The following is a 12,036-nucleotide window of genomic DNA, read 5'->3' as shown; positions in this document are numbered from 1 at the left end:
AATACGGTTTAAAAAAGAAGTAGAAAATTAACATGCAACTTTTATTTTACACATTTATACTCTAATCCTTTAGAAGGACTAACAGTTTACCGAAGAGTTTAATACTGAAAAAAATATTTACTTGAAAAGAGGATCTAATTTTAATTAACCATTAAACATAAAATGTCTTTTCCTGCACTAATGTCTCACACTGTGGCATCCACAAAACAATGGGAACTTTTCCATTTGTAACCTTTGCTAAGGAAATATGCTTTATTTCATTAGGTGACAGATTCTAAGTTAACTGTATTAAGATATTTCTGGTGTCTTTGATGACCTAAAGAAAAATTTTTTCCATTATTCCTCGATTCCAACACCTCTGAAACCCAAGAGAAATGATCTTTCCAGACATTTTATGTTTTACAGAAAATAAGCAAGCAACAAATTACAAGAGAAATCATAGCATTAGAAAAACTCTTTCAAATGTCACGAGGAAAAATGCTGTGATTTAGGTTACTGTGGTGGCACATTACAATTAGCAAAGATAACTACGTTGCATATAACTAGTTACATGTGCCTCCCTACCTCAATATTTTCTTAACTTCACCTATTATTACTTAAAAGATACCCATTACATCAAGAAAAATTGAGAATGCGGGAAAGAGGTGAAGACTATAATAAATAACAGCTTGATGATTCTCAAGACTTATCCTTAGGTTAAGTAAAAGTTGTTAAGTACTTTTTGAAATGGAGAAGTTTAACAAGTAGAAGTGAGCTCAAGAGACCTAGAAAGTTAGAGTGAACTCAGGCTGGACACAGCTATTCCCCAGACCTCCATCCACAAACAAATGAATCTTTCCCTTGGAATTGTGAGTGTACAATATCACCCACTCACCTTACCAACCACTCACCTTACCAACCAAATCACCTTGGGCATGTGACTTTTTTATATATACAGAGCACTACTGCTTTCTTTCACGTCTCTTCCCCCTCATAATGCAGGGAGTATCAGAACTGTGTTGAAGAAAGAGAATTACAAATAGGTACCTAACTTCCCTGACATTAAAGAAAAAAGTGCAGAAAAAGCTTCAAAACACTGATAAATGACTACAACATCTGTAGAGGTAAAAAATCTACCACATTATCTGTATATTCTAAAGCAACTAGCATGAAATCTTGACTGAAGCTTGCAAAAAAAAAAAATACATGTTGCTTCAAATTATAATAGAAATGTTCAGGTTTTAGAAAGTACTTAAGAACTTAGATTCCGTTTTAAAGATGGATACAGTAGTTAGAAGAGATAAACTTACCAAAGATATTAGTGGAGTGTCCTTTCCTTGCAATGGGTCTGAGTTCATTATGCCCCCATCCATATATCCTATAATTATCCCAGGCATGTTTCATCATCTGAGAAAAGAAAAATTATAATCCATCAATTAACATCACTCACAGACGTTATTTCATCGATCTATATCATCTATCACTGCAGCCTTACCCATTCTTCCTGTTATCTCCTGTATCAGAATATTATTCTATTAACATTTTTTACTAGCGTGATAACCCACATCATCATGTTTAACCTCAGTCTACACAAGAGAAGAAAAACTTGGGTATAAAAGACAAGTTCTTTTTATTGGGGAAGAAGGTGTCTGTTCAGCACTCTTTCCTTTGAGGAACTGCCAATTCTTTGGGGAATAGCTCCCCTTCCCTCCCTGTGATCACGACGGCACTGTCAATCAAGGGGCTCTGATTCCACAACCAATTACTAGAGAACTCCTTACCCTTAGGCTGAAGATCAGCAAAATCCTTCTTTAAAATAAATACTTCAGGCTTTGCAGTCCATACCGTCTCTAGCAATTACTTAACGCAGCTACCATAGCACAAAAGTAGCCTTAGACAATACATAAACAAATGGATATACCTTCTCCAACTAAATTTTATTTTTAAAAAATAGACAGCAGGCAGAATTTGGCCTGTGGGTTGTAGTTTGCCAACCCTGACCTAATCACAGTGACTAGGTACCTGTGATTCAAGTAGTGGCAATCAAGTCCTTTTACGCATATTGTTATAGACACTAGGAGATAAAGGGACTCTCTCATTTTGCAATCTCAAGGTCTGTGTAACACATTATCTTGGGCTGATGGGGGCTAACACTCTCCCAACGTGGAGATACTAAACGAAAGGATAAAATGAATATTATTGACAATAACACCTACAGACTTGGATTTAGCCAAGCTCGAAGCCCTAGTTTACAGCCACTTAGCTAGTAAATATTTTTTTATATCAACTAGTTTGAACTATCAACTAGTTTGTTAATTATACAACAGGTGAATTATTTAATAGTGGACTGTGGTGTATAAAAAAATCTATTCATTTAACAGTATATCACTCATTCAAATATTCCTCAACTTGCTTTTTTACAGCTTGCATTATTCACACACCAAAACCAGACAAAGATATTACAACAAAACTGAAAACCAGTGTATCTCAAAAACAGATGCAAAATTCCTTAACCAAAATTAGCAATCTAGAGAGGATACTACATAATGATCAAGTACAGTAAAACCTAGTTTTAACCTAGACTAATTTAACATTCAAAAGCCAATCAACAGAATCCACGTTACTAGAATAAAAGGAAAAACATCATACGATCATTTTCATAGAGGCAGACGAAGCACCTGACAAGATTCAACAGCCATCCATGATAAAAACTCTCAATAAACTATAAGGAAATGCCCGCCATCTAATCAAGGGGATCTTCAAAAAACCTACAGCTGACATCATACTTAAGACTAAATTCTTAACCCTTCAACTTGATAACAAATCAAGTATGTCCATTCTCCACATTTATTTTCAATAATGTACTGGAAGTCCTAGCCAGTGTAACAAGAAATAAAAGGCATAACAATCAAAAAGGATAAAGGAAAAGCACCTCTATTCACAGAGGACATTACTATGTATAAGGAGAATCCTAAGCAATCTAAAAAATAATAATAATAACCCACTAGAACTATAATAACTTCAATAAAATTAACAGGGATACAAGTTCAGAAAACTAAAGTCAAATATATTTCTATATGCTAGTAATAAACACCAGAAATGGAAATTAAAAAACAAGTCCATTTATAATAGCATCAAAAAACATGAAATATTTAGGAATAAACATAATAGAATATGTGCAAGAAATTATATATGAAGAACTATAAACACTGACAAATTAAAGAAAACCTAAATAAGTGGAAACATGTAACATGCTCATGGAACATTGAATACTGTTACGATAACAATTCTTCTCAATTCATCCACAAATTCAGTAAAATCCCAATCAAAACCCAGCAACCTTTTATTTTACGTAAAAAAGTGAATTCTAGAAAGGCAAAGGACCCAGAAACATGAAAACAATTTTTAAAAAGAACAAAGTTTGAGGATTTAACCTGATTTCAAAGCTTACTATTAAGTTAAAGTCTTTAATACAGTGTCCTACCGGCATTAAGGATAAGTATACAGATTAATGGAACAGGTAGGAATCCAGAAAGAGCCTCAACATCTACTGAATCTGTCATTTGATTTTAAACAAAGTGCCAAGCATGAAAAGATGCTCAACATCGCTCCTTATCAGGGAAATACAAATCAAAACCACACTCAGATATCACTTCACGCCAGTCAGAGTGGCCAAAATGAACAAATCAGGAGACTATAGATGCTGGAGAGGATGTGGAGAAACGGGAACCCTCTTGCACTGTTGGTGGGAATGCAAATTGGTGCAGCCGCTCTGGAAAACAGTGGGGAGGTTCCTCAGAAAATTAAAAACAGACCTACCCTATGACCCAGCAATAGCACTGCTAGGAATTTACCCAAGGGATATAGGAGTACTGATGCATAGGGGCACTTGTACCCCAATATTTATAGCAGCACTCTCAACAATAGCCAAATTATGGAAAGAGCCTAAATGTCCATCAACTGATGAATGGATAAAGAAACTGTGGTTTATATACACAATGGAGTACTACATGGCAATGAGAAAGAACGAAATATGGCCCTTTGTAGCAACGTGGATGGAACTGGAGAGTGTGATGCTAAGTGAAATAAGCCATACAGAGAAAGACAGATGCCATATGGTTTCACTCTTATGTGGATCCTAAGAAACTTAACAGAAACCCATGGGGGAAGGGAAGGGAAAAAAAAAAAAAAAAAAAAAGGTTACAGTGGGAGAGAGCCAAAACATAAGAGACTGTTAAAAACTGAGAACAAACTGAGGGTTGATGGGGGGTGGGAGGGAGGGGAGGGCGGGTGATGGGTATTGAGGAGGGCACCTTTTGGGATGAGCACTGGGTGTTGTATGGAAACCAATTTGACAATAAATTTCATATATTGAAAAAAAATAATAAAGTGCCAAGGTAATTCAATAGGAAAAGGATCATTTCAACAAATGATGCTGAACAGCTAGAAAGCCCTACGGGCAAAAACTGAAGTGCACCCTTACTTCAGACAATAAAAAATTAACTGGCAACAGATCACAGACTGAAATGTCAAAACTAAAACTTAAACATGTACCCACACAAATACTGACACACAAGTGCTCGTTGCCAACTTTATTCCTAGTAGCCAAAAACTGGATCAAATGTTGAACCATTCAACAGGTGAATAAATAAAACAAACTACTGTACCTGCATATAACAACGGAATACTGTTAAGATAAAAATTACCTTCATGTGCAATCTACATAGATGAATCTCAAAAAAATTATGCTGAGCAAAAGTCCAGAAACAAAGTATCACATACTTTATGATTCCACTTCACTGAAACTCTAGAAAAGACCAGTCTAATCTGCAATGCCTAGAAACAGATCAGTGGTTGCCGGGGACCAAAGAGTAGACTGATCAGAGAAGGGCACAAGAAAGCCGTTTTGAGACTGTAAACGTATTCACATCTTGATAATAGTTGCTGTTATACAGGTGTATACATCTGTCAAAACCCATAACCAAGCAGTACTCTTTTATATTTTTAACAAGCAGTACTCTTAAAACAGGTACATTTTATTGTATACACATTACGCCTCAATAAAGCTGATTCTTAAAAGAAATCTAATAGTCTGCCATATATTCTCCACTCATAATTCCCACTCTCCTGGGGCAGTTAAACTCTTTCACCTGTTTTTTTCTAAGACGATATTCTGAAATATAGTCTACAGTGCTATTTCAGCATTTAGATATTTACTGTACTCTCCTATAGTTACGGTAATTTAGTTTTCTTATGCCACTACTATCTCCACGTAAACTTCCCCACATAGATTTCTCCGCCCACATCCTCCCAATTTAAATAACAACATGTTTTTCTTATAATTATCACACTATTTTATTCAACTTTTGTTTTTCCTGCTGTTACCTACTTGTCTGAGGGTTTGAGTTTCTTTGTTTGCTTAGGTTTTTAATGTATCGATTCTGAATTTACTTCCAAATTATACTTGAGCTTCAAAACTTGTCTCAGTATAATCAAACACACCAGATAAGACTATCAGTTCCATTTTATTCTCTGATGTACCAATCCTTCCTGAAGCTCTCCACCCTCCAGCTCTAAGCTCTGCCCAAAGCACAGCAGTCACCCTGCTGAGTCTCTTATTCACCATCCAGAAAGCGCCCTTCCTTTCTCTCTCTAGTGACAGATCCCCTATTGCCAAAAGCCCTTCTCTTCCTATTTTTGTACTGAAGCATATTTTCCGATAGCAATCTGAGAAAATGACTAAATTTACTCTCAGATTTGATTCATAAATTGGCTGAATAGATCATTCTTTCTAAGCCATTGCTCCACTCTCTTCCAGTTTCCAAAATTGTGACTGAGGAATCTGAGGTGCCATTATGTACAATCCCATCTTTTGAGTGGAGCCTTTTTTTTCTACCTAAACTTTTAGGATCACTATTATTTTTTTTTTTTTTTTTTTTGAGAAGGAGTGTGCATGTGTGTAGGGGGTATGGGTAGAGAGAGACAGGGAGAGGGGAAGGGGGGAGAGGGAGGGATGGAGGGAGATGGAGAGAGAGAGAAAGAGAGAGAGAGAGAGAAAGAGAGAGAGAGAGAGAAAGAGAGAGAGAGAGAGAAAGAGAGAGAGAGAGAGAGAGAGAGAGAGAGAGAGAGAGAGAGAGAGAGAAAGAGAGAGAGAGAGAGAGAAAGAGAGAGAGACAATCTTAAGCAGACTCTATGTCCAACACAGAGCCCAACACAGGCTTGATCTCACAACTGTGAGATCATGATCTGAGCCAAAATCAAGAGTTGGACACTTAGCTGACTGAGCCACCCAAGTGCCCCTAGGATCTGTTTTTGAATGCCTATTTTTCTAAAATTTCAGTAGAAGTCTCTCTTTTTGTTTGTTTGTTTGTTTGTTGCTCACTGTTGTTCTATGCCTAACAGGTCCTCTCAATCTGTAAACTCACATTCTTTAGTTTCAGCCAATTTTCTTAAATTGTTTCTTTGATTTCTTCTCCTCCTTTTTCCTCTATCTAATCACCTGTTAGATGTTCTTGACTGATCTTATTTTCTTGTTTTCTCAATCTCTTTGTTCTACTGAGAGATTTGCTGAATTGTATCTTCCAACTCTTCTACTGAATTTTAAAATTCTATCACACTTTTTATTTCCAAAAGCTCCTTCGTATGCTATAAATGTTCCTTTTCAGAACTTATTTTTCTCACTTTATGAGTTCCATTTTTTGTCACTCCAATGATGTTAATGCTTTTGTTTTTTTTCTCCTCCCTGTATTGTTTCTGTATTCTCTGAATTCCTTTCTTCCATCTGTTTTATTCTCTAATGTGAGAAACTTTCCTGAAATGCCTGGTAATCTTTGTTCTTCACATAAGAAGGAAACAAATGATAATTAAAGGCTATCAGTAAACAAGCAGGACTTGAACTGAGCCTCATCTTAGTTAGGGAGCACAGGTGACACCCAGTGGTGTTTCACTGAGGAACAGTGTAGAATACTCTTTTGTCTTGGGCCAGTCTCTTCAAAGAGAAGTCATCCACTCTCCTGCTTATTGAATACACACCTGGCTGTCAGAATTCTGAGAGCTCACAAGAAAGCAGTCTTAATATATTCAGAACATTTTTCACTTAATTCCCTCCACCTTAGCCACTTTTTTTGTTTTCCCTCAGCCATACCTGGTATTCCCCAAATCCAGATCTTCCCTAATTCATCCCTCCAAAAGGTAAACTTTAGTGTTCTGTTGGGGAAGGGAGGGCAGCAGCTAGGATGCCAAAACTGAGAACTGAGGATCTAGGAGTTAAGAGCAACTCTTAAAATTTTCAAATAATCCCTTTCCAATTTCATTTTACCCCTGCCTTCAGAGGTAAACAATGTCTCTAATTCTTGAAATGCTCAGGTATCCTGCCATTCATATCACCTTGCCCCTTGTTAGCTTCTTTCACCACCAGCTTAAATTTCAACTTTCTCTGTGTGTTAAGCCAGTATCGATAATGTTTAATAGGAGCCTATACAGGCATTGGCTTGTAAAAATACCGGATATTGTGGTGTGCTCTAAAGGGTTAACTCACCAGGTCTGAGTTGTCCAAACCCTGTACATCCTAAAGAAAGATATGTCCTGTGCCAGACTCCTGGAAAATAACTGCTAAAATTTTATTATCCTGTCTGTCAAGAATATCTTCATTTAAATGAAGCTTTGGGCCATGTCAGTTCATGTTCACAATGTGATTTATGGTGGCAGCCTTGGGCCACATGGTATCAGCCTGACCTTTGGAGGACTTGGGAGAACTAAGTTCAGCCACGCCTAAAGAATGAATCTCAAATAAAAACCCTGGACACCAAGGCTCAGGTGAACTTCCCTTGTTGGTGATATTTCATACACAGCATCACACAACACTGCTGGAAGAATTAAGCAGTGTCCACCGGAAAAGGACAACTAGTAACGTGCATCTGATGTCTCCTGGACTCTGTCCTATAAGCTTTTTCTATTACTAATTTTAATCTGTTGCCTACTGCTGTAATAAACCAAAATCATGAATATAACAGCTTTGCTGAGTTCTGGGAGTACTTCTAGCAATCACTGAGGCTGTAGGTGGTCTTGGGAATCTTCTAAACACACACTGTTATTTGAATTATTATATACATAAGAAAATATTTCAATAAATTCTAATGACATCTAAAAAAAAAAGTCAGGCATCTCAAAAAACAAACAACAACAAAAACCCCACAACAACCTGTCAATGTTTCCCCAATACAGTCTAAATCCTTTAGTAGCCAGTGCATAAAACAGACTCCAGGATCCAGAGTACAGTTCTTTTTCACAATTCCATCAAGGTCAAGTTCTTACACTAATTCATAAGGTCAAGCTTAAAGAATCTACTAAATCTTCCATGTTCATTATTAGAATATATTTGAATACATATCTGACTATTTGAACTAAACTTATTGTCTTATTTTATGATAAACAATCCCTTTGAAATATTGTTGATGCTGTTACAACCTGACAAAATCTTTTTTTTCACAGGCACTGCAACTGCAAACTCTACCAAGAATTAGCAGGAGTTCTAATTAACAAAATTTAACTGTAATATTCACCAGACTTTCCCCTCTCTGCTATTGTCTTTATCTCCAAGTAATTCTTAGAATAACAAATTGAAAGACTTCTGAGATTAAACAATTTAAAGAATTCTGAGGTCAACCGCTTCCCATTCCTCAATCCATTGAGACTGTTTGGAAGGAATCTGCAGTGTGGTTGAGGGGTTTCATGACCCATTCCTTAAAAGATGGCAGATATAATGTTAACTTTTCAGGAGCATGTTTATGAGGAGATTTGCATAGTATCTAGCAGAGTCCCTTGTAAGTAAACCCTTAAGAAATTTCCTATTCAATGATAAATTATTTACAGATCTAGTCTACATTATTTATAAAATGCTGACTATCAAAAGATCTCTCAATACAGAATGGTATAACAATCCAAACATTATATCAAAATTTTAAGTGTCCAATAATATTACAATCCATATTAAGAAAGAGTGAGTTCTAGCCTTTACTGCCAAGGCTTGGAATCTGAACTACGACCATGACCCAAAAACAAGAAAAAGTATGACACCATAGATGATACAAATGTTCATATATATTAAAATCCAGTCAAATGCCATAACCATTCCATATCATAAATCTCAGCTTATTACCTCTTTAATTTTTTCCCTTTTCTTTCTTATGTCATTATCTTCTGGGTCTCCACCATCTATTCCTATTAGATTTGGTATAGGGACTGGTGGCAGTGGCTTCTTCTCTTTTGTCTTCATTTCTTGGACTACCTTATTTTTCTCTGTCTGAATTTCTGCTCGGATTTCCTCTCTCGACTTTTTTAATTTTTCTTTTGCTTCTTCCAGGGCCTTCTCGTGATCAGCTCGAATTTTATTTCTCAAACGTTCTTCTTCTTCCCTGTGAGAAGAAAATAAGACTAGTTAAGAATAACCCTTAATTACTTCAATATAAAATTTAAAGTTTCCTCCACCAAACCCTGGTAGATGTTTTCTACTCCTGCCATTAAAAGGTAAGGATGATCTGTGAGAGACCCAGCTCTATCTGCCCCTACAGGATAAATGTAACTTGGTATCAAGCCCTGGGTGCTAAACAGTAAACACTCTACAAGCCTGGAGAAGAGGGAACCTAGAAAGAAAGTTACAATTGCAGGACCAAAAGAGCAATCGGTAACTTGTCAGAAGACACATGAAAAAGGAAAAGTGGGAGAAGGAGAGAAGGGAGGGGGAGAGGGGCAGAGAGACAAACCAGAGAGAAAACTAGATGGGGGAGAGAAAATTAGTAACAGAGTTAAGTATGAAGAGGGGACAAAAATATAAATATGGGGTCAAGGAAAGAGATAAGTGGAAAAGATAAGAGCTCAGGAAATTTTTCATTTGTTACATAGTACAAGACATGCTTCTAAAACTTTCACATTGTGGAAATACCATAGATCTTAAAACACAATTCCCGGGGCGCCTGGGTGGCTCAGTCAGTTGAGCGGCCGACTTCAGCTCAGGTCATGATCTTGTGGTCCGTGAGTTCGAGCCCCGCGTTGGGCTCTATGCTGACAGCTCAGAGCCCGGAGCCTGTTTCAGATTCTGTGTCTCCCTCTCTCTGACCCTCCCCCGTTCATGCTTTGTGTCTCTCTGTCTCAAAAATAAATAAACATTAAATTAAAAAAAAAAAAAACACACACACACACAATTCCCAACTGATGTGGGCAGAATGCTTAAAACTCCCTTGAGCCCTCGTTAAAAATACAGATTCCAATTCGGTAGGTCTGTATGAAACCCATGAATGTGTATTATTAAGAAATCCTCTGAGGAATTCTGGTATGCACACAGATTTGGAAACCACTACCGCAGGGGACGCCTACAGGGTCTTTCACCCAGCCCTAGTTTTGTGAGAGCTCAATCTTCTCTTCACCCATCTGCCCCAATCCACACGAATGAATACAAGAGTGGTAGTTACTATTTTCCAAATCAGCCAATGATGACTCCTCTAAGGGTAAATATCTAACTCCATAGTCAGCAGAGTCCCCTCTCCAGAAATTTAATTCAAACTCTGCACACAGCTGGATCCACAACATTGCTGGTGGGAATATAAAATGGTACAGCCACTCTGGAAAAGGTTAGTGGTTTCTTAAGAAACTAAACACGTTGGGGCGCCTGGGTGGCTCAGTCGGTTAAGCGGCCAACTTCAGCTCAGGTCACGATCTCGCGGTCCGTGAGTTTGAGCCCCACATCGGGCTCTGGGCTGATGGCTCAGAGCCTGGAGCCTGCTTCCAATTCTGTGTCTCCCTCTCTCTCTGCCCCTCCCCCATTCATGCTCTGTCTCTCTCTGTCTCAAAAATAAATAAACGTTAAAAAAAAATTAAAAAAAAAAAAAAAAGAAAGAAACTAAACACGCAACTATCACAAAATTTAGCAACTGCACTGGACATTTATCCTGGAGAAGCAAAGGCTTATGTTGACGCAAAATCCTATACACAGCCCATGGCAGAAAGACAAGAACTGTATGATTCCACCCATATGAGACACTCAGAGTAATCAAAATCCTAGAAAGGAGAATGGTGGCTGCCGAAGGACGGGGGAAATGGAAATGGGAAGTTCCTGGTTAATGGGTAGAGCTGCAGCTCCTACAAGATGAAAGAGTTCTGGAGATGGCGGCTCAACAATATGACAGCATTTACCACCACTGCACCGTATGCTTAAAAATAGCTAACGTGATAGATGTTACATGTATTTTACCACAATTGCTAAAAATTGGGAGGGGGGATCCTATACAGGAAAGTTGGTGACAGCTTTACCCATGACAGGCAAAAACTGGAAACAACCCAGGTGTCCTCCAACAAGTAAATAAACAAACCACTGTTTCTACTTGGTATAGCCACAATATGGATAAACAATTCATCTACACTTGAATGAATTTCAAAGGTATTACTATGTGAGTGAAAGAAGCCAGTCTCAAAAGGTTACATTCTAGATATTTTTTTTTTTTACGTGACATTCTCAAAAAGACAAAAATGTAAGGATGGTGAATAAATCAGTGGTTGCCAGGAGTTACGGATGGGGGAAGGGTTGGCTATAAAGGAATAACACAAGAGTTTTTTGGGATGATAGCATTGTTACGTATCCCAATTATAGTGACTATGGGAATATGTACATGTGTTTAAAAATCACAGAAGTGTACATCGAGAAAAATACCAATTTACAGTCTAATATTAAAAATTAAATTGTTAAATGTTTAGAGAAAAAAACTGGATTGCTAGCAGTAAGAAGGGGCTGATGAGGAAAACATGAGAGAGAAAAGGGGAGAGAGCAACACAGACAGTCAGGGCAACACAAGGGAACTTGAGGGCAGGGAGAAAGCAGCCATGGGGCCTGCAGACAGACTGGAGGTGAGAAGAATGCAGCAGGGGGGAGCCAAACAGAGTCTCAGATAACAAGGCAGACACAGGCAAGCACCGCCCAACAGCCTTCCAGTCCCCCTCCCTCCCCTTATGACACAGAAACCCTGTGCCTAGCCCCAGGGAAGAGACCATGATGTGTCTATGCCAACC

At 37.8% G+C, this 12,036-nt stretch overlaps 1 protein-coding gene across 2 annotated transcripts in view; it reads right to left on the bottom strand.

The window, feature by feature from the left end:
* MAN1A2 (mannosidase alpha class 1A member 2) overlaps positions 1–12,036 on the bottom strand; it is a 175,834-nt gene that overhangs the window by 128,366 nt on the left and 35,432 nt on the right. For both annotated transcript variants that reach the window (XM_007075673.2, XM_042993842.1), the window contains exons 2-3: positions 9,137–9,392; positions 1,290–1,386 (exon numbers count right to left, since the gene is read on the bottom strand). In XM_007075673.2, coding sequence (XP_007075735.1) covers positions 1,290–1,386; positions 9,137–9,392 — 353 coding nt within the window. The remainder of the gene's footprint in view (positions 1–1,289; positions 1,387–9,136; positions 9,393–12,036) is intronic.

Source organism: Panthera tigris, chromosome C1 (genome assembly GCF_018350195.1).
Source record: "Panthera tigris isolate Pti1 chromosome C1, P.tigris_Pti1_mat1.1, whole genome shotgun sequence".
Lineage (NCBI taxonomy): Eukaryota > Metazoa > Chordata > Mammalia > Carnivora > Felidae > Panthera > Panthera tigris.
Note: the sequence above shows the minus strand (reverse complement) of the source record. Positions and strands in the feature narration are given on the sequence as shown.